This window comes from Pituophis catenifer, unplaced genomic scaffold, assembly GCF_029215685.1.
Source record: "Pituophis catenifer annectens isolate HBS135680 unplaced genomic scaffold, rPitCat1.0.hap2 SCAF_11, whole genome shotgun sequence".
NCBI classification, from domain to species: Eukaryota; Metazoa; Chordata; class Lepidosauria; order Squamata; family Colubridae; genus Pituophis; species Pituophis catenifer.
Window position 1 is genome coordinate 7,588,243 of NW_027256891.1, and position 23,526 is coordinate 7,611,768.

Below are 23,526 nucleotides of genomic sequence, written 5' to 3' on the forward strand. Positions count from 1 at the left end.
AAAGGGACTGAAGATTAGGAGAGAGGTATATAAAACTCAGGCATTTGCGGATGATGTAGTTTTGATTATGGAGGAACCACTAGAAACAGGATAAAAAATCCTAGAACAACTAGGTAGATACGGAGAAGTGTCTGGATTTAAATTAAATAAAACCAAAACTAAAGTGTTGGCCAAAAATATGACAGAACAGCAAAAGAAAGAAATAGAAAAAACGTTGGGTTTGCAAATTGTTAAAAGAATAAAGTATCTATGAGTCTGGATAACACCAAGATGCTCGGCTTTAAAAGAGGATAATTATGTGCCTTTGATTAAAAAAATTAAACAGGATTTGGAAAGATGGGGGAAATTGCAATTGTCACTCTTAGGCAGGATAGCTTCAATAAAGATGAATATCCTGCCCAAGCTGTTATATCTGTTTCAAACTACACCGGTTAATTTGGACATTTTTTTTCCCGGAATTGAATAAATCTATTAGGAAATTTGTCTGGGGGGAGGGAACCTAGAATTTCATTCAGAACATTACAGGATAAAAGGAGCAGGGGGGCTTTGGACTCCCAGCCTGGGAAATATATTATAAGGCAGCTAATTTAGTGTGGATAAGGGAATGGATCGCCCTAGAAAACAAAAGGATTTTAACCTTGGAAGGCCACGACTTGCAGAGAGGGTGGCATGCATACCTATGGGACGAGGACAGGAAAAAAAAACATATTTCCACAGACACAGAATAAGGGACACATTAATACAAACTTGGACTGATATTAGGCAAAGGCAATATATGAAAGTCCTGAAGTGGCTTTCCACAATGGAAGCTATGATATACCCCAACATGTTAGGAAACGAAAAAATGTTTAGATATAAGTATATTTTAGATTAAGGAAACCTTAAATCCAATGATACACTGAGAGAACAAGGCATTAATATTGACTGGTGGCCATACCTACAAATCAAGTCTCGATATCAAAAAGATAAGGAGGAATTCGGTATAGAGATAGGATCAAACGGACTGGACAAGATATTGATAGGAACGGAGGAAAATTTTTTGGCTAAATTATACAATTACCTATTAGAATACGAAAAGGCAGAGGAGTTGGTTAAGGATCAAATGATTGCGTGGGCAAAAAACATCGGGCATAGTATAAATTTGAATGATTGGGAAATAATTTGGAACAAGAACTACAAATTGATGAGAGCAGTAGCGTACAAAGAAAATCAATACAAAATGCTATATAGGTGGCACTTAGCCCCTACAAGGTTAGCAAAAATTTATCCAACTACAAGCCCAAATTGTTGGAAATGTGGCCATCATCAGGTTACCTTCTTCCATATGTGGTGGACGTGCCCTGAAGTGATGAAATACTGGGAAAAAAAATTGAAAATGGATACAAGAAATAATTGAGGAAAACATTGATCTGGCACCTGAAACATTTCTCCTGGGAATATTAAAAAGGACATATAAAAAAAAAAGAGGTACCTAATCATACATATTATTATGGCTGCCAGATTAATATATGCACAATATTGGAAAGAAAAGGGATTACCACCGGAAGAGCCTTGGTAGTACAAGGGTTTAAAGCACCCTGTTATTAAGCTGCTTAAGACCAGCTGCCTGCAATTACTGCAGGGTTCGAATCTCGCCAAGGCTCAAGGTTGACTCAGCCTTCCATCCTTTCTAAGGTAGGTGAAATGAGGACCCAGTTTGTGGGGGCAATAAGCTGACTTTGTATAAATATACAAAAAGGATGAAGGCTATTGCTGAGCACATTGTAAGCCGCCCTGAGTCTTCGGAGAAGGGCGGCATATAAATCAAATTAAAAAAAAAAAAAAAAAGAGCATATAATCAGAAAAGTATTTGAATGCGCTGAGATGAATAAATTAACATATGAGTTAAATGATGATGAAAATTCGGAATATATGGTGTGGGAAGGGTGGTATAAGTGGATGGAAGATAAAATAAAAAAGGAATAAGGGATGGTGTAACTACTAAAAGCAATAAGTAATCTAAGAGACACCATGTATGTAGCCTATATATATGTATGAACACTGCTTAACCGATATTAGTTGAATTGCAATATTATGTAACTCAATAAAAAATGGGGGGGAGAAAAGGGTTAGAAAGACAATCCAACAGCTTCCAAAGATAGTACATAGTACTTAGATAAAAATTGATCCTAAATGAAAAATACTTCAGTTGCTGCAGTTGCTGGAGTTGCTTGAAAAGATGTAATGCTTTTTGTCTCAAGAAATCTTGCTAAAGAAAACTTTCTGAAAAAATCTTGTTTGGAAACACAATCAGTTTCAGCTGTGAAAAAGCCTAAGGTTGAAATTGAAGGACTGGGAGGGTTACTCTGGCTGGCTAGTGGCCTTTTTAAAAAACATCTTTAAATTCTTGAATACACTAGGCAAGCAATAAAAACAATAAATAAGTAAACACTGGTTTCTTGTCCGGTATCACTTGATAAGATAGGCTAGGAGCTCAGTGGCTCATGTGGTTAGGATGCTGGGTTGGAGGCTAATAAGTCTGCATTGGAGACCTAAGTGCTGCTGCATGGTGGGGGTGAGTCCTGTCATCTGCTCCAGCTCCTTGACGGGGACATGAAAGGAGCCCCCATGGGCGTTCCCTGGGCAATGATGTCACTGGATAATTCTTTCAACCCAGAAGTGCTTTAAATGGTGCCTCCGACATGACAGGGATGGCAGAGACCATAGACTGATAGCGCAATATCGCCAGAATTTGGGGATGTACTTTAATTGACCTATGTTATGTCTCCCTTCATTGCCTATAATCACACAATTGCAAGAGTGCTGAAGCATCCTTTTGGTTTTCTAAAAGGTGCATTTTGTTAGAAACCCACAATGTCAAGATTGAGGGATTTGAGAAGGTGACAGAATGACAGCTATTTTATGAAACCTTAACTTTTTATTTATTCTATTCTTTTATTTAGTTCCAGCCATGTCATTTGTAGTGCAATTTTAACTTATCTGCCCCACTGGAAGTAGTTTAACAAAAATTTCAGCATTTATGGACTTACCTTAAAAGTCCCTAGCGGTAGTTTTTCCATCATCGCCCTCCAACTCAGTTTATTCAATCTTCCTTTTGGGGATTAGAGACTATGTACCCCTGGAGGTTTAATGGCTAGAAAGAACTCATGTTCAATTTGCAGTTTTTGCTCAAGAGAGAATTGTCTTGCACTTGACGATGGCATCCATGGACCAAAAGAATTCAGCCTGCCCTTCTGTAGTTTGCCCTGAAATCCTCATCAAGATTTATTTATAAATTGTGAAAAGAGAGGAGGTTGCACTAAAAATAATTAAATGTGTCAAAATGTAAATAAAACTACTGCAAGGTCACACAGTGAGTGCTTGGTAAGAACATCAGAAGACTGAAAAAGTAATGGAAAAGATGCTTACTCATTAACAAGACATTATAAAAATATGCCAGTGCTTCATTAATGTTCTAGTGATTGCAGTTGGTTCACACATACTGAGCATCTCTGAATCTGTGGTTATAAATCAAAGAGAGTTCAGAATATGCATACCTTCATATAGATTTGGCAACAACCTTTCACCTTTCCTGTCTGTTCCATGCATTTGCCATAGTTTCTACACATGATGCATTCACATGTTTTGTAGGCAGAGTCTAACTCTGAAATCTGAGCATCTCCAATGCAAAGGAATCCTGGTCTTGAATTTGCCTTGTACTTGAAATCTGGAAGATACTCCTATTTCAAGCTGTGTAAGAATTCTGGGCAACATACCGAATAATGGACCTTGGAGGTCTTCTAGTCCAACCCCCTGCCCAAGCAGGAGACCCTATACCATTCGGAACAAGTGGCTGTCCAATCTCTTCTTAAAAGCCTCCAGCACCCACAACTTCTGAATAGGAATTTGCAAATCTGGAGGGCACAGATTGAAGATGGTTAATTTAGATGCTGACAAGATAAATAATCTAGAAAGTTTTATGATCCAACTGAAATACTGCTTTGATTCTTCTCAGGTTTCATCCTATTCTCCAGCTAGCATATTGCTGTGACAAATATAGAAAAGTAAAGAGATCTTCCCAATCTAGTGATAATTAAGGTATCAGAAAGGGGCCTTGAATTTGTTAAGGACCCCATTTCTTTGCTAGGTTTACATGTATGGCAATAATTTTACTCGGTGACCACACACACACACACACACCTCTATATCTCTATCTCTCTATCTCTATCTATCTATCTATCTATCTATCTATCTATCTATCTATCTATCTATCATCTATGGTGTATATATATATCTCATAGAAACATTTATATATGTGTGTGTGTGTTTTCTGAGGTTTTCACGGGTGTTTGTATGTAGGTCTTTGGGTATTCGGGTTTTTGCCCGCGTAAAATTGGAAGTGTCGCCAAGACACTTCCAATTTTATGTGTGTACATGAGATGAGGGTGTGGCTAACTGATGAGGCCTTATAAGGCTGAAATAGATCTATCTTAGTCTCCCAATGGGCAGCAAAGGGTCTGCTGGCTGCCAGAAGAAAAAAAAAAGCCCAGAAACTAGTGAATTGTGATTTCACTGAACTAGGGCTGCATAATATCTTGGTTTATGTAGGTAGAACCTGGCTAAAGAGAAATACACGTAAAACCTACGAAAAAGAAAGAAAAACAAATATTGTACCTTTACAGGGAGGATACATGAGATGAGGGTGTGGCTAACTGATGAGGCCTTATAAGGCCGAAATAGAACTATTTTAGTCTCCCAATGGGCAGCAAAGGGTCTGCTGGCTGCCAGAAGAAAAAAAAAAGCCCAGAAACTAGTGAATTGTGATTTCACTGAACTAGGGCTCCATAATATCTTGGTTTACGTAGGTAGAACCTGGCTAAAGAGAAATGCACATAAAACCTACGAAAAAGAAAGAAAAACACACACACACACACACACACACACACACACACACATATATATATATACGTTTTCTTTTCATAGGCCTTTATGTGTATTTCTCTTTAGCCAGGTTCTTCCTATGTAAACCAAGATTTTTATGCAGCCCTAGTTCAGTGAAATCACAATCCACTAGTTTCTAGGTTTGTGTATTTCTCTTTAGCCTTAGTCTCCCAATGGGCAGCAGGGTGCTTGCTGGCTGCCTGAAAAAAGCCTAGAAACTAGTGGATTGTGATTTCACTGAACTAGGGCTGCATAAAAATCTTGGATTACGTAGGAAAAACCTGGCTAAAGAGAAATACATATAAAGGCCTACAAAAAGAAAAGAAAACAAATACTGTACCTTTACAGGGAGGATACATAGGATGAGGGTGTGGCTAACTGATGAGGATGAATAAGTCCGAAATAGATCTATCTTAGTCTCCTTAGTCTCCCAATGGGCAGCAGGGTGCTTGCTGGCTGCCTGAAAAAAAGCCTAGAAACTAGTGGATTGTGATTTCACTGAACTAGGGCTGCATAAAAATCTTGGATTACGTAGGAAGAACCTGGCTAAAGAGAAATACATATATACATACATACATACATACATACATACATACATACATACATACATCTCCGATATCAGTCTATGGCCCCTGCCATCCCTGTTATATATATATATATATATATATATATATATATATATATATATATATATATATATATATATATATATATATATAATATATTGTGTGTGTGTGTGTGTGTGTGTGTGTGTGTGTGTGTGTGTGTTGTGATGGGTAAGTATAAAAATCCAACCCAACACAACTTAACCCAATGCAATGCAATGCAATGCAATGCAATGCAATGCAACGCAATGCAATGCAATGCAATGCAACGCAATGCAATGCAATGCAATGCAACGCAATGCAATGCAATGCAATGCAATGCAATCAATAATAAAAACTCCTAAAAAAGCATATTTTATAATGCAGTATTTTTTTTTTAATTTGATTTATATGCCGCCCTTCTCCCGAGACTCAAGGCGGCTTACAGTGCGTTAAGCAATAGCCTTCATACTTTTTGTATATTTATACAAAGTCAGCTTATTGCCCCCACAAACTGGGTCCTAATTTACCTATCTTAGAAAGGATGGAAGGCTGAGTCAACCTTGAGCCTGGCAAGATTCGATCTTACTTTAATTGCAGACAGCTGGTGTTAAATTACAGTGCTTCTGTCTGTTGAGCTAAACCAGGCTCCTATTAGTATTGCAGGCTAACTCTGCTGATTGCCAGGAGTTTGATCCTGAATGGTTCAAGTTCGACTCAGCCTTCCATCCTTCTGAGATCAGTAAAATTAGGACCCAAATTGTTGGGGGGAAATGTGCTGACTAAGAGAGGGCTGTAAAGCACTATGAAGTGCTATATAAGTCTAAGAGCTATTGCTATTGCTATATTTACCTTTCCTAACTTGGTGCTTGCCAGATAGATTACAGCTTGATTTCCATACTAATTGGTAATTTGTCAGCCCTCTCAGGTAAAGCAGACAAGAAAAAAAAACTAATTCTATTGTATTGTAAGAATACATTACCAGAAACTTGCAAATCTGAATGTATAAACCTCCTGCTGCCACTTTTAACTGCTTGATCCATTAGGGTGGGACCTTCCTAAGTTTCTGTAGCAGACCATTAAATGATTGTGGACTCCTGCCTCTTATCAGCTTGTTTCATAATCAGTATTTTTTTTCCTTGACCTCCAAAGTCATCTACACATTCCAAAATCAGAAGAACTAGTTTGGAGGACTTTCAGGAAAAGTTGATACCAAATGTTGTCCTTAATGGATCTAAGTCTACATGAAGGGAAGTAAGCAGTGGGATGCCACAAGGTTCCGTCTTAGGCCCAGTACTCTTCAATATCTTCATAAACAACTTACCGTATTTTTCGGAGTATAAGACGCACCGGAGTATAAGACACACCTAACTTTTTTGTTTGTTTGTTTTTTAAAAAGGTTTTTTTAATTTTTTAGATTAAAAACATACAATGTATTTTCTTTGAACAGAGTGTTTGGCTGGTTCACAAATTTAAAGAGTGTTTAGTCATTTCAATTAAGTTTACAATTTCTATATTTCCTTTTTGCCATATTTATTCCTCATCTATTTTTTTTTAAAAAAAAAACAATATTACCCTTCATTCTCATCTCTAATCTTAATCAAATTCAATTTTTCCCTTCTATTCTATATTATACCCCTTCCCATTGTCATCTATTTTTATATCCATCCTCACATTGGTTAATTATTTAATATTACAATTGTTTAATACAAATTCAACATTTTATATAAATCAATTAGTTATAACTATGTTTTTGTATATTAATCAATATGAACATGAATATTCCAATTATTTCCATGCAATCCAATTTCTTACAAATCAACTAATTATATTTACCAATAATAATAAACCAAATAATTTTCCCCATATATTCTTCCAAATCACAACTTAACCATTTCTGCTTTCAACACAATATACAATTAATAGTATCTCAATTATTACAGTTCCCTAGTTAAATAGAGCTTCTTTCATTTTGTGTTTTAAAATCTTGAACTCTCCTTTTTTGCCCTAAATTTCCTATTGTTTGCACCTACCTTTTTTGGTGAGAAAAAAGAAAAAGAAATCTCTTTCTGCCTCATTTTGTCACGTTGCAGCAAAGAGCATGCTTTCAGTTTCAGTTTTTTCAGCATAGCTAGGGGAAAAAAATCTGCTCCAGCACTTTTTGCAGCAAGCAGGAAAGCCCTGCGCAAAACAGCTGAGAGCAAATCAACTGAGAGTCAGGAGGCCAATCTAATCAACTTGTGCTAAATAACCTATGCTGAAGCTGAAAGTGGTGTTCTTTTTTATACAAAGTCACCTTATTGCCCCCATAATCCGGGTCGTCATTTTACCTACCTCGAAAAGATGGAAGGCTGAGTCAACCTTGAGCCTGGTGAGATTTGAACTTGCAGTAATTGCAGACAGCTGGTGCTACTTAACAGCACTTTAGTCTGCTTCGCCACCAAGGCTCTTAATTCTAGATCTTAATTCTTAGATCTAAGTCTAGCCCAGCTTGAATGCCTTTCTTATTTCCTGCTCATTTCCATTGGTCAGATACTTGTAGATGAATCTTTGTACTCATTTGAACTGCCTGAGTCTTCTGATTTCTGTGAGTCTTGACAGCTGCTTTCTTTGTTTCCAAACAGCCCATCAAGTCGCTATGAAAAATGGCTCAGCTCTATTACAAAAAAGTAAACTACTCCCCCTATAGAGACCGGATCCCACTGCAAATTGTCCGGGCAGAAGTGGAGCTGTCCTCGGAGGAGAAGGCCTACCTTAGTGCTGTGGAGAAGGGGGACTATGCCAGCGTAAAGCATTCCTTGGAGGAGGCAGAGATCTATTATAACATCAACATCAACTGCATGGACCCTCTTGGTCGCAGTGCCCTTCTAATAGCCATAGAGAATGAAAACTTAGAGATTATGGAGTTGTTACTGAGCCACAATATCTACGTGGGTGATGCACTTCTGTATGCAATACGGAAAGAAGTCGTGGGGGCTGTGGAACTGCTTCTGAATTACAAGAAGCGAAGTGGCGAGAAGCAGGTAAGTCAAGAATGAACTGAGATGTGTATCCAAGGGATTTCCCCAAAGATGCTTTTTCAAAAGACAATTTTACTTTCTTTATTTTTCCTTTAAGATATTTTGCTTCTCATCCAAGAAACTTCTTCAGTGCACTTCATGTCAGCTGCCCCCTCACTTGTGCTTCACTACCATGTGGTCACAATCTGTCATGAACTCTGGGGAGGGTAGATGGGAGGGTAAATGCTTGGGGGAAAACAAAAGTAACTGCTGCATCTCCCTGAGATGCTGCCTCAAGGTTACCCAGCTGGGAGAAGAATGCAGCTACATACCAACCTATGCTTGAAGCGATCATTATTAAAACATTTTGCTTGAATCTGATGAGTTATGGGGGTGGGGGTGACAGCAATGGGAAGCAGTTAAGGGAGGGAAAAAACTTAGGTATTTTGCTGCACGATTCTCAGTTCTAACTACATATTACTGCAATACACTTGACTTCTAATAAAACTATACCTTTCTCAGCAAATGGAACTAAGGATCGTTTCTAGAATTAGAATTAGAATTTTTTATTGGCCAAGTGTGAATTTGTCTTGGTGCATATGCTCTCAGTGTACGTGAAAGAAAAGATACGTTTATCAAGAATCATAAGGTATAACACTTAATGATAGTCATAGGGTACAAATAAGCAATCCGGAAACAATATCAATATAAATCATAAGGATACAAGCAACAAAATTACAGTTATACAGTCATAAGTGGAAGGAGATGGGTGGTGGGAACGATGAGATGATTAATAGTAGTGCAGACTTAGTAAATAGTTTGACAATGTTGAGGGAATTATTTGTTTAGCAGAGTGATGGCGTTCGAGGAAAAACTGTTCTTATGTCTAGTTGTTCTGGTGTGCAGTGCTCTATAGTGTCATTTTGAGGGTAGGAGTTGAAACAGTTTATGTCCAGGATGTGAGGGGTCTGTAAATATTTTCACAGCCCTCTTTTTGACTTGTGCAGTATACAGATCCTCAATGGAAGGCAGGTTGGTAGCAATTGTTTTTTCTGCAGTTCTAATTATCCTCTGAAGTCTGTGTCTGTCTTGTTGGGTTGCAGAGCCAAACTAGGCAGTTATAGAGGTGCAGATGACAGACTCAATAATTCCTCTGTAGAACTGGATCAGCTGCTCCTTGGGCAGTTTGAGCTTTCTGAGTTGGCGCAGAAAGAACATTCTTTGTTGTGCTTTTTTGATGACTTTTTTGATGTTAGCTGTCTATTTTAGATCTTGTGATATGATAGAACCTAGAAATTTGAAGGTCTCTACTGTTGATTCTGTGTTGTCTAGTATTGTGAGAGGTGGAAGTATGGAAGGGCTTCTCCTAAAGTCTACCACCATTTCTACGGTTTTGAGTGTGTTCAGTTCCAGATTGTTCCGGTCACATCACGAGGCTAGTTGTTCAACCTCCCATCTGTATGTGGATTCATCATTGTCTTGAATGAGACCGATCACTGTTGTGTCATCTGCGAACTTCAGTGGTTTAACAGATGGATCATTAGAGATGCAGTCATTGGTATACAGAGAGAAGAGAAGTGGGGAGAGCACCCAGCCTTGGAGGACCCCTGTGCTAATTGTACAGGTATCTGATGCAATTCTGCTTAGCTTCACCTGCTGTTTCCTGTTTGTTAGGAAACTTATGATCCACTTGCAAGTGTGTTCTAGCTGGCTTAGTTTAGTTAGAAGTGTGTCCGGAATGATGGTATTGAATGCTGAACTAAAGTCTACAAAGAGGGCCCTTGTGTAGGTCTTTGGAGATTCAAGATGTTATAGGATGTAGTGCAGAGCCATATTAACAGCATCATCTGTCGATCTATTTGCTTGGTATGCAAATTGCAAAGGGTCTAACAGCGGATCTGTGATGGTTTTCAAGTGGGACAGCACTAGCCTTTGAAAGGTTTTCATGACTACAGATGTTAGAGCAACTGGTCTGTAGTCGTTCAGTTCCTGGTTGGCTTCTTTGGCACTGGGATGATAGTAGAGTGTTTGAAGCAAGAAGGAACATAGCACATCTCTAGTGATTTTTTGAAGATTTGGGTGAAGACGGAGGCCAATTGGTCAGCACAGACTTTTAAGCAAGAAGGAGTTATCTTGTCTAGGCTTGGAGCTTTTCCTGGCTTTTGTCTGTGAAATAGGTCTTGCCCTTCCTTTTCTGTGATCACTAGGGGTTGTGAACCCAATGGGATGGGGCCAGTTGTAGGAGGCTTGGCTGTTGTTGGTGTGTCTGAGATGGGGGTTGTGGAGATAGGTGGCTGTAGTTTCCTTTCAAACCTGCAGTAAAACACATTCAGGTCATCTGCCAGTTGTTGATTTCTTTCAGCCTGGGAAGGAGGTTTGCCATAGCCGGTGATATTTTTAAGAGTTTTTCACATGTTTGCTGGTTCATTTGTTGAAAACTGATTCCTTAGCTTTTCAGAGTAGCTTCTTTTTGCTGCTCTGATCTCCCTTGTAATACATTTCTGGCCTGATTCAGTGGTGGGTTCCTCCCGGTTTGGCCTGGTTCCGCCGAGCTGGTAGCGGTGACAATATGATGTCACCGAACCGGTTCTGCTCCCCTCGCCCCCCGCCCCCCCCCCCACATTTTTCTTACCTTTTATTTGCCCCATCTATTGCTGCCTCCTGAGTCCCAGCTGATCAGCTAGAAGGAAAAAAACTGTTTAAACTCTTGCCGCGGGGCTTCAAAGGGCCGCCCTACAGCTGATCAGTGTTAAAAGGCAGTGTGGTGGTAGACTGGTGCCTCCAAAAACAAATGAGTAGATCGGTGCCTCCAAAAATAAATGGGTAGACCAGTGCCTCCAAAAACAAATGAGTAGACCGGTGCCTGCAAAAATAAATGGGTAGACCGGTGCCTTCAAAAACAAATGAGTAGACCGGTGCCTCCAAAAACAAATGAGTAGACCGGTACAGTTCTGCAAGCAGTTAAAAGCCTGGTAGACCAATACCTCTGCTAAATCCTAAAGAATTGTCACATGACCATCAAGCCACGCCCACAAAATAAGCCACGCCCACAGAATCGGTAGTAAAAAAAATTAGAACCCACCCCTGGCCTGATTGTATAGCATTTTATCACCTTTTCTGTAGGTTTCCTCTTTGGAACGATGTAGCTGCTTAGGTTTAGCTGTGAACCAAGGTTTGTTGTTACTCTATATTCGCAAGATCCTGGTGGGTACACATAGGTCTTCACAGATGCTGACATATGATGTTACTGTCTCTGTGACTTCATCTAAGTCTGCAGAGGTACTTTCAAAAACATTCCGATCAGTGCAGTCAAGGCAGGCCTGTAGCTTTAACTTTGCCTCCTCCATCCAGGTCTTCACTGATTTAATTGTTGGTTTTGTGGTTTTAAGTTTTTGCCTGTAAGCAGGTACAAGGTGAATCATGCAATGATCAGAGTGTCCCACAGCTGCTCCTGGTAAGGACCGATAAGCATCTTTTAGTGTTGTGTAGCAATGGTCTAAAGTATTCTTGCCTCTAGTGGGACAATTGACATGCTGAAAGCATTTTGGTAGCTCTTTCCTTAAGTTTGCCTTGTTTAGATCTCCCAAAATAATGGGCAGTGAATCAGGGTATTTGGCTTCAACCTCCATAATTTGGTCAGCTAGAGTTCGTAATGCCTTGTTTACACAGGCTTGTGGTGGGACATAAACAGCAATTAGAAGAAATGAGGAAAATTCACGAGGTGAGTAGTATGGTTTGCAGTTGATAATTAATGTCTCTAGGTTTTCGTCACAGAATGTATATATTATAGTTATATCCTGAGACCAGCTCTTGTTGATATATAAGCATAAGCCTCCTCCCTTCTTTTTACCAGATATTTCTGAAATTCTGTCTGATCGTTGAATCTGAAACCCTGGGATATGCAGGCTGCTATCTTCAATTGATTCATTTAACCAGGTTTCAGAGAGGCATAGGGCTGCTGAATTGTAAAAGTCAGAATTGTATCTGTTTAAAAGGAGTATTTCATTCACCTTATTAGCAAGTGAATGTATGTTGGTTAGGAAAATTGAAGGCAGAGGAATTTTATTTCTCCTATTCCTTAATTTGTTTAAAATCTCCGCTCTTTTACATCTCCTTCTTCGCTTCTTCTGTTTGGTTTTTTTGGTAATCCATGGTTCCGGGAAAGGGAGGGGGGGTTGAGATCACAGAAAGCTGCTCCTTAAAGAAACATTGCTTAATTTTTAGCAGATGGTCTTGTGAGTAAGAAATCTGTAGTGAGTCACAGAGAATAATTAAAAATAAAGAAACTATTAGAGAGCATTTCACCAAGGCAGCCTTCGGCGGTGCCATCTTGGATCATCTATTTAGAGGTTTAAGTGATGGCAAGTCTGACACCTCATTTCAGAACTGAAGAAGCTTCTTGGATGAGAAGCGAAATGTCTTCAAGTAAAACAAAATTTAGTTGCCTTTTGAAAAAGCACATTTGGGACAACTATGACCTGGAGGACTGAGAATCTCCATAGACATCCAAGGGATTTACATACACAATATAGGTAGTCCTTGACCTACCACCCCAATTAGGACCAGAATTTCCACTGCTAAGCAAGGCAGTTATTAAGTGAGTTATGCCCAATTTACAACTATTTTGTCACACTTGTTAAGCAAATCACATGCAGTTGTTCAGTGAATCATGCAGATGTTAAGCAATTCTGGATTTTCCCATTGATTTTGCTCATTGGAAGTCAGCTGGGAAGATCACAAATCATAATGATATGGCCTTGGAATGGTGCAATAGTTTTAAATTCATGCCAGTTGCCAAGTGCCTGAATTTTCATCATGTACTTGGGTGAACAATGAAACCACATTGAAGCTTACAAGTAGGTCACCCTGCTCTATGCGTTGGTTTCTCAGAATTTCTATGAGATGATATGAGTTCTGCACATAGGAAGCAATCGATTCTGCAAATGGTTGTAGTTGTTTGGCTAAATATCTAGCCAAGTTTTGTAGTGGAGAGCCTATACACCTGACTATAGGTCTGAGGGGTATGCCCTCTTTCAGGGCCGGATTTTCCTATAGGCTAACTAGGCTTCAGCCTAGGGCATCAAGATCAAGAGGGGCCTACACAGTGGTGGGATTCTGGGGGTTCTAGGGGGTTTGGCCGAACCCTTTGTTAAATTGCTGGCCCGCCCGCCCCTCGCCTCCCACCCGTGCGGCACCAGCCTACCGTAGCCAGTGGTAGGCAATTGTGGCTCTTTTACAACCTGTGGACTTCAACTTCCAGAATTCCTGAGACAGCTTGGCTGTCTCAGGAATTCTGGGAGTTGAAGGTCACAGGTTGTAAAAGAGCCACAATTGCCCACCCCTTCCCTAGCCTGAGTTCCGCTGCCTGGGATCCACGTGGGCTGCCACGTGGTTCCCCACCGGCTCCGGATGCAAGAGAGCAGGATGGAGAAAGCCGCTTCCACGCCTTGACTCACCCTCACTCTCTGCTCTGTTGGATCGCCGGCCATTCGCTTACCCCGCCCACTCCCAATCTATTGCTGCCTCCGATGGCTAGAGGAAAAAAAAACTTCAAATTCTTGCCGCGGGGCTTCAAAGGGCCGCCCAAGAGCCAGTGATGCAGCCGAACCCTTTGTTAAATTGCTGGCTTGCCCCGCCCCTCCGCACCACTATTTATTGCCAATCAATAGTGGTGAGCGAGGGGCGGGGGAGCCAGCAATTTAACAAAGGGTTCGGTTTTTTCTTTTGTAATTTTATTGGCCCCCGGAGCTTCAGCATAGGCTAATTGGCCTCCCGGCTCTCAGCTGATTTGTCTCAGCTGTTTTGCTCAGGGCTCTTCTGCTTCCTTGCAAAGAGTGCTGATTTTTTTTTCCCCTAGCTATACTGAGAAACGAAACTGAAACTGCTTTGCTGTTGCTGCAAGGTTGGAAAATTAGGCAGGCAGAATTCTTTTCTTTTTCCTCACCAAAAAAGGTAGGTGCAAACAATGGGAAATTTAGAGAAAAAGAGGAGAGTTCAGGATTTTAAAACACAAAAGAAAAAAAGCTCTATTTAACTAGGGAATTGTAATAATTGAGATACTATTAATTGTATATTTCTGAAAGCAGAAATGGTTAAGTTGTGGTTTGGAGGAATATATGGGGGAAATTATTTGGTTTATTATTATTGGTAAATATAATTAATTGATTTGTAAGAAATTGGATTGCATGGAAATAATTGGAATATTCATGTTCATATTGATTAATATACAAAAAAGGTAGTTATATAACTAATTGATTTATATTAAAATGTTGAATTTATATTAAACAACTAATATTACATAATTAACCAATGTGAGGATGGATATAAAAATAGATGACAATGGGAAGGGGTATAATATAGAATAGAAGGGAAAAATTGAATTTGATTAAGATTAGAGATGAGGATGAAGGGTAATATTGGTTTTTTACAAAAATAGATGAGGAATAAATATGGCAAAAAGGAAATATAGAAATTGTACATTTAATTGAAATGACTAAACACTGTTTAAATTTGTGAACCGGCCAAATACTCTGTTCAAAGAAAATACATTGTATGTTGGTATGTGTGTTTCTAATTATTGTTATTTATTCATATTTGTTCTCTTTTATTCTTTAAAGTTTAACAATTCATTATTTTATCTTAATATCTTTATATTTGTTTGGGGTTGGCTTTCTTCCCTTTCATCTTTTTTATTGTACAGCAATCTTTCTCCTCAAACCTACCACCTCTCTCTTTTCTTTCCTTCTTACTTTCTCTTCCTCCCCCTCTTCTTCTCCTCCCTACTTCCTCTTCCTTTCTCCTTCTCCTCCTCTCTTCCTCCCTCTCTTACCCTCCCTCCTACTCTAATTTCCCTTCCCTTCCTTCATCCCTCTCTATTGCTGTATCCTTTTGTGCATATGTACTACTCAGAGGGCTGAAAAAGTTATTTCTGATTGGTCCTCACACTTTTGACCAGTCCTCGAACTTACGACTGTCCTCACATTTTATGTTTTTGCCCTATCTTGTCACCATGGTGAAGAGAAGCAGTTGTGAAATGAGTGACATGGTTGTTAAGAAAGCTGCACGGGCATAAATGTGAGGATGGTCATAAGTGTGAGGACCGGTCAAAAGTGTGAGGCCCAGTCAGAAATGACTTTTTTCAGGCCTCTGAAAAAAGTCTATGCACATAGCCACGCCCACCCGGTCACATGACGAGCTACCCACGCCTACACAGTCACGTGACCAGCTAGCCATGCCCACCCAGTCACATGATTGCCAAGCCACACCCCCAACTAAGCCACACCCACAGAACCTGTTGTTAAAAAAAATGAATCCCACCACTGGTGAAAGGGCCTCATAAGTGGAATAGCCTAGGGCCTCTTTTCATCTAAATCCGGCCCTGCCCTCTTTATGTATTTTTGGGAGGCCATATAGTTTTGGACATTTCGATGACTTCTCTCTGGGAATGATTGTTTGTTGTATCCTTTTATGCATATGGACTACTCAGAGGGCTGAAAAAGTTATTTCTGATTGGTCCTCGCACTTTTGACCAGTCCTCGAACTTACGACTGTCCTCACATTTTACGTTTTTGCCCTATCTTGTCACCATGGTGAAGAGAAGCAGTTGTGAAATGAGTGACATGGTTGTTAAGAAAGCTGCACGGGCATAAATGTGAGGATGGTCATAAGTGTGAGGACCGGTCAAAAGTGTGAGGCCCAGTCAGAAATGACTTTTTTCAGGCGTCTGAAAAAAGTCTATGCACATAGCCACGCCCACCCGGTCACATGACGAGCTACCCACGCCTACACAGTCACGTGACCAGCTAGCCATGCCCACCCAGTCACATGATTGCCAAGCCACACCCCCAACTAAGCCACACCCACAGAACCTGTTGTTAAAAAAAATGAATCCCATAAGTGTGAGGACCGGTCAAAAGTGTGAGGCCCAGTCAGAAATGACTTTTTTCAGGCCTCTGAAAAAAGTCATTTTTTCAGGCCATATAGTTTTGGACATTTCAATGACTTCTCTCTGGGAATGATTGTTTGTTGAACTTCTTTATCTATGGGACTGGCCTTTATCTTGGGTTTGGTAGTTTTTTCTAAATATGTGGTTGGGTCAGTGCTTAGGGGTTTGTACGTAACGTCTTGGAGGAGCTCGAGTAACTTTTTGTCCTAATCTACCGTATTCATTATCACCGTAGCATTGCCTTTGTCTGCGGGCAGTATGATTATTCTATCATCATTCTTAGTTCCTGCAATGCTCTGTATTCTTCCCTGGGCAGGTTACTCTTAGGGGGTTTACTAGTGCAAATAATGTTAGTAACCTCATGCCTAATCCTATCAGCATCCTCCGTGTTGAGTTTTGTTAAGCTGGCTTCCACCTCACATATCACTGTTTCTACAGGGATTCTCCTGGGCGCTACTGCAAAATTAAAACCTTTTGCTAAAACGCTTGTTTCTGCTGTAGTTAGCTCTCTGTTGGAGATGTTATAAACTACCTGTTTTAGATGGTGCTGTACTATTCTAGGGAGTCTCCCTTGATTTTCTATCATTCTTAAATCATTCTTAAAGAAATCATTATTAGACCAAACATTGTTGAATAATTTCTGGCTGTCTCTTTCTGGGGAAGCTTTTAGAGAAGGTGTTGGTCTGAGATTTCAGAGCGCTGTGGTGGAAGAAGATTATCTGGATTCCTTCCAATTAGGTTTCACACATGGAGACAGTTGTGATATTTGACGTGCATCTATTCTGGTCATCTATTCCGGTCACCCTTGATCTTTGAGCATTCAATACCATTAATCATGGAATCATTTTGAACCAACTCAGGACATTATAAAGGAGTGGGGAGGGAGAGAGAGAGACTGTTGTAGTGGATCTCTCCTTCAAATTTCAGTTGGTGTTGAATGGACCAGAGGAAGAGATCTCTGTTATGTAATGAGTCTCAGGATTTTGTGCTCTTCTTTTTCCTTTTTAACATCTATATGAAGCCACTGGGTGAGGCCATCCAAAGCTCTGAGTTAGATGTCATTAGTACACTGATGATAGCCAGCTATATAATCTCAACCTTCAGCTGACCAAATGATGCTTTTTAAAGTTTTATGCCAGTATCTGGAAATCTTGGGAGTCTGGAAGTGGATGAACAGGTTTAGGCTGAACTGTAGCATGGAGAAGCCAGATTCACTTAACAACCATGTTAGCATTGTAGTGATTCACATAACAACTGTGGCAAGAAAGGTTGTAAAATGGGGGAAAATTCACTTAACAACTCTCTTGCTTAGCAACAGAAATTTTGGGCTCAATTGTGATCATAAATTGAGGACTACCTATATTAAACAGTGCCATTTTATTGGACCTAGGAGATACATCTTCTCTAACATAGTGCCTGCCCAATAGAACAGCTCCCTCCCCATATTCAGTAGGGCCTTGATTCTGCAGATTTATAAACCCTCCAAACTTACTAGAATCTCCCCAATATTTCATTCTACACTATTTTTCCTCATTGCTCTGCATTATAGTTTTTCACCCTTGTTAATTGTCCAGTATCACTTGGCAAATAGCTAGCCAAATATATTTAATAAAGAAATAAACAAATTGGCAGTTGGACATTGCACAAAAATCCATCCATCTTTCATTGCCCTTATCAAGGCAGTTTTGGAATTAGCTCCGGCTATCACCTGAATCAATCTTGCTGGGGCTTAAATTATTTAAAGCCATCATTTTTGCTCTGTCAAATTTTAGTTTGTAAGTGCCTTAAGGCAAAGCCTCTTGAGAATAGCTGTGCTGGTAGTACATAAATTATAATAACAGGTATTCACAATGCTCCATTTGTGGTTCTTTGCCCCTCAAAGGTTACCACAGAACTGGAAAAAGAGAAAGAGAAAGGGAATCAGAATGATCAAAGGTCTGAAAAGATCAATGGACTATATTTGTTTGCTTTTTAAAGACACCAATAAAATGGCAATCATACACAGCTTTCTCTGTAGAGGATTGAGTTGCAAGTGATGATATAGAAAAAATGTCAAAGGACTTTAAAAAAATGAAACTGGACATAAATTTCAAATCAGATGTGAACAGGTGGCACCCTGTTCCCTTGCGGAAAAGAGAGGGGGGAGCGAGAGAGAAACACACACTGCCACCCACACTGCAATTTTTAAACCGCCCGCCCCCCCAGCTGCTGATATCAAATTGCCACATATTGGTAGCCTGTAATGTAAATTATCAGACTGGTTAAACACACCTCACTTTTTTCCAAATGCCACAACTGTTCATGAAAGAAGGCAGATCCTTGCAAACTATAACAACAGTTTGTTCTCTGGTCACTCTGGACTTGATTTTCATCTCTGGTCAGTGGCTGAATGATCTTCGTAGAGGGGACATTAAACCCTTGTCATGGACAGATCATTTGCTCCTTCACTTAGACTTTCAAGCCGCTTCCCCCCGCCGCAGGGAGACGGAACTGACTAGATGGTTCCGTCCCAGGCGCCTGATGGATCCTGAAAGGTTCCAGATGGAGCTTGGGCTGTTTCCAGAGACTCTGGCACACGACTCGACTGAAGATCTGGTGGCCGCCTGGGATAGTGCACCGCAGGGGCTTTGGACCGCGTCGTGCCTTTGCGGCCTCTGACCCGATGCCGACCTCAACCGGCTCCTTGGTTCTCCGAGGAGCTGAGGGAGATGAAGCGTCGGAAAAGACGCCTAGAGAGTGTTTGGAAGACTAGTCAATCTGAATCTGACCGGACACAGGTGAGATCTTATATCAAGACCTACCTAGTGGCGATAAAAGCAAAATCTAACTATTTTCCCGCTCTTATCGCATCTGCAGAGAACCGCCCAGCCGCTCTGTTTAGGGTGACCCACTCCCTCCTCCGGGTGGGAGTGCGGGAAGATCCCTTGCAGGGTTGAGCTGAGGATTTTGTGCAGTTCCTGCATGATAAAGTCGCTCAGATTCAGGAAAGCTTGGACTCCGACTAGATGAGTCCGGGGAGGGAGACGGGGGTGAGTCTTGAGAATATTATCTGGGAAGAGTTTGACCCCGTGGCTCCTGAGGACGTGGACAGGATTCTGGGTAGGCTTGGTGCTGCCACATGTTTATTGGACCCGTGTCCCTCCTGGTTGGTACTGGCCTCCCGGAAGGTTACACGAGGCTGGCTCCAGGGGATTATAAATGCTTCCTTGAGTGAGGGTGCCTTTCCCGCCACCTTAAAAGAGGCGGTGATGAGGCCCCTCCTCAAGAAGCCATCCCTGGACCCGTCTGTATTAGTAAATTATCGTCCAGTCTCCAACCTTCGTTTTGTGGCGAAGGTTGTCGAGAGTGTGGTGGCACGACAACTACCCCGGTACCTGGAGGAAGCTGTCTATCTGGACCCGTACCAGTCAGGCTTCAGGCAGGGGTACAGCACAGAAACGGCATTGGTTGCATTGGTTGATGATCTCTGGAGGGCTCGGGACAGGGGTTGCTCCTCTGTACTGGTCCTATTAGATCTCTCAGCGGCTTTTGAAACCACCGACCATGGTATCATGCTGCAGCGGTTGAGGGGATTAGGAATTGGAGGCACCGTGTTACGGTGGTACTCCTCCTTCCTCTCTGACCACTCGCAGTTTGTGTTGGCAGGGGGGCAGAGGTTAACCTCGAGGCGCCTTGCTTGGGGGGTGCTGCAGGGATTGGTCCTCTCACCCCTTCTGTTCAACATTTATGTGAAGCCGCTGGGTGAGATCATCCGTGGTTTTGGGGTGAGAGTCCACCAGTTCGCTGATGACACCCAGCTGTACATCTCCACCCCAAACCACCCCAATGATGCCCTTGATGTGATGTCCCGCTGCCTGGAGGCCGTGCAGGTCTGGAGGGGGAGAAATAGGCTCAAGCTCAACCCTTCCAAGACAGAGTGGCTGTGGCTTCCGGCATCCCGGTAGAGTCAGCTGGTGCCATCGCTGACTATTGGGGGTGAATCTCTGCCCCCCACAGATAGGGCTCGCAATCTGGGCATCCTCCTGGACTCACGGCTGTCTTTAGAAGAGCACATGACAGCCGTAGCCAGGGGGGCTTTTTATCAGGTTCGCCTGATCCGTCAGTTGCGTCCCTTTCTAGACCGGGATGCCTTGCGCACAGTCACTCATGCCCTCGTCACCTCCCGTCTGGACTATTGTAATGCTCTCTACATGGGGCTCCCCTTGAAGAGCACTCGGAGGCTCCAACTGGTCCAGAATGTGGCCGTGTGGGTGGTTATGGGAGCGACATGGCGTTCCCATGTAACACTCCTCCTGCGCGAGCTGCACTGGCTCCCGGTGGTCTTCCGGGTGCGCTTCAAGGTTTTGGTCACCACTTTTAAAGCGCTCCATGGCTTAGGACCTGGGTACTTGTGGGACCGCCTACTACCACCAATAGCCTCCCACCGGCCGGTACACTCTCATAGAGAGGGGCTCCTCCGGGTGCCGTCGGCCAAACAATGTCGACTGGTGGCCCCCAAGGGGGGAGCCTTTTTTATGTTCTTCTAAATGTACGCTTATTCGTCTATTTGTCTGTCCAATATAAGATGACTGACAGGAGGCACATGGCACTTCGTATATCCCCTGGTTTTCCAACTCAATTTTATCCTTAGGGTTTCTCACCATCATCAATATTTTTCTATCTGTACGGAACACTATTTTTATTTTTTGTTTCCGTAATATCTTACTAATTTTATCGGTGGTCCCTTTTATATAGGGCAGGATGGCAGTTCCCATATTCTGTTCTTCTTCTTGGGTTTTGCTCTGTCCTACTGTCCCTTGCTGGATTATAGTTCTAATTCTATTTTTGTGGAACCCATTTTCCATTAATACTTCTGTGAGGGTCTTAAGCTCTGTTTGTACATGTGCCTCATCTGCTAGATGTTTAGTTCTAGTGATTAAAGTTTTTGCCACTGAACTTATTTGTGAGGGATGATGGTGTGAGTGTGTGTTCAGGTAACGATTTGTATGTGTCTTCTTTTGGTAAACACTGTGTCCTAGGGTGCCATCAGTTCTCTTATATATTAGTACATCTAGGAATGGGAGTTGATTTTCCTTCTCCATTTCCATAGTGATCTTTATCTTTGGGTGCATGTTATTCAAGTGTGCTAGAAAATTGTCTAGCTTGTCTTTTCCATGAGGCCAGATGACGAACGTATCATCTACATATCTGAGCCATAATTTTGGTTTATAGATAGTTTGTTCCAATGCTTTAATTTCAAATCTTTCCATGAACAGATTGGCAATAACTGGGGAGAGCGGTGACCCCATTGGTGCCCCTTGCATTTGTTTATATCTTTGCCCTCTGTACATGAAGTAGGTGTTAGATAGGCAATGCTCTGCCAATTCTATGATGTGGTTTGGTGGCTGGTATTTGTTTTTGATCGTTGCTAGAGCTTCTGTAATGGGTACTTGGGTGAACAATGAAACCACATTGATGCTTACAAGTAGGTCACCCTGATCTATGCGTTGGTTTCTCAGAATTTCTATGAGATGATATGAGTTCTGCACATAGGAAGCAATCGATTCTGCAAATGGTTGTAGTTGTTTGGCTAAATATCTAGCCAAGTTTTGTAGTGGAGAGCCTATACAGCTGACTATAGGTCTGAGGGGTATGCCCTCTTTATGTATTTTTGGGAGGCCATATAGTTTTGGACATTTCGATGACTTCTCTCTGGGAATGATTGTTTGTTGAACTTCTTTATCTATGGGACTGGCCTTTATCTTGGGTTTGGTAATTTTTTCTAAATATGTGGTTGGGTCAGTGCTTAGGGGTTTGTACGTAACGTCTTGGAGGAGCTCGAGTAACTTTTTGTCCTAATCTACCGTATTCATTATCACCGTAGCATTGCCTTTGTCTGAGGGCAGTATGATTATTCTATCATCATTCTTAGTTCCTGCAATGCTCTGTATTCTTCCCTGGGCAGGTTACTCTTAGGGGGTTTACTAGTGCAAATAATGTTAGTAACCTCATGCCTAATCCTATCAGCATCCTCCGTGTTGAGTTTTGTTAAGCTGGCTTCCACCTCACATATCACTGTTTCTACAGGGATTCTCCTGGGCGCTACTGGAAAATTAAAACCTTTTGCTGAAACACTTGTTTCTTCTGTAGTTAGCTCTCTGTTGGAAATGTTATAAACTACCTGTTTTAGATGGTGCTGTACTACTCTAGGGGGTCTCCCTTGATTTTCTAAGTACTCAAATTTCTTTTGGTGTCTATTGTTTTTGTAAACAGTCTAAGTTTCAGCTCTCCAAATGGCCAGTAGTTTTATTTTGTCTCACAGAATTGGGTGAACTGTGTTACTTATTTTCAAATGCAAAGTTAATAAATCCTTATTTGTTTGATCTAATAAGAACCTTTTGTTATGGAGTTCATTTCTCAATAATGCCATTGCTGTTCTTCGTAAAATACGTTTGATAGAAGCAGACATAGGATGGAATTTAACTCTAAAACATGTTGGTATAACTCCTCGATCTCGGCAGCGACGTAAGAAACTTAGATCACATAATATTACAGCCCTCCCTACTTCAAACTTTTCATAGATCCTAGTGAGATGGCACATTTCCTCCCCGTAGAGGTATGGTATCTGTCTTCTTAAGTTTTTGCGGGTGTGTATATGCAAAAAATTAAAATCTTGGGTGTTTTCCCGCGTCATGTTAAATAAGTTAGTTAAAATGTTTAAAATTCTGGTTAAAATCCTAGCTTAAAATCTTCCGAAAATCCTTACAGAGCACTCTGCAAGGTCCTTTAAAACCTTAGCTAAAATCCTACCAGTATCTTAAAAGTTTTTCTTTCTAGCATCGTTTTGACAGGCTCACAACCCTGTCATCTTCAGGCTCTTGTTTAGTTTAGAAGTTATGGGTGTGTTTTTTAAAAAATGCAATAAGATTAGTTTGGAAATCCTGTATTGAATGATCACCATTCCTGCATTTAAATAGGATTAAATTGGATTAAATACGCCTAGCCCTGCCAAGAATAGCTTAAAAAGCCAAACAAAGATTTGGGAAATGGTTGCATTGCATTATCAACTAGCACATTGGCCCATGCTTATAGTTTATTG

At 41.1% G+C, this 23,526-nt stretch overlaps 1 protein-coding gene across 1 annotated transcript in view; it reads left to right on the plus strand.

Moving 5' to 3' along the window:
* Positions 1-8,149: 8,149 nt before the first annotated feature.
* TRPC5 (transient receptor potential cation channel subfamily C member 5) overlaps positions 8,150-23,526 on the plus strand; it is a 242,908-nt gene continuing 227,531 nt past the window's right edge. The window contains exon 1 of the mRNA XM_070951894.1: positions 8,150-8,527. Within this exon, the coding sequence (XP_070807995.1) occupies positions 8,150-8,527 (378 nt within the window). The remainder of the gene's footprint in view (positions 8,528-23,526) is intronic.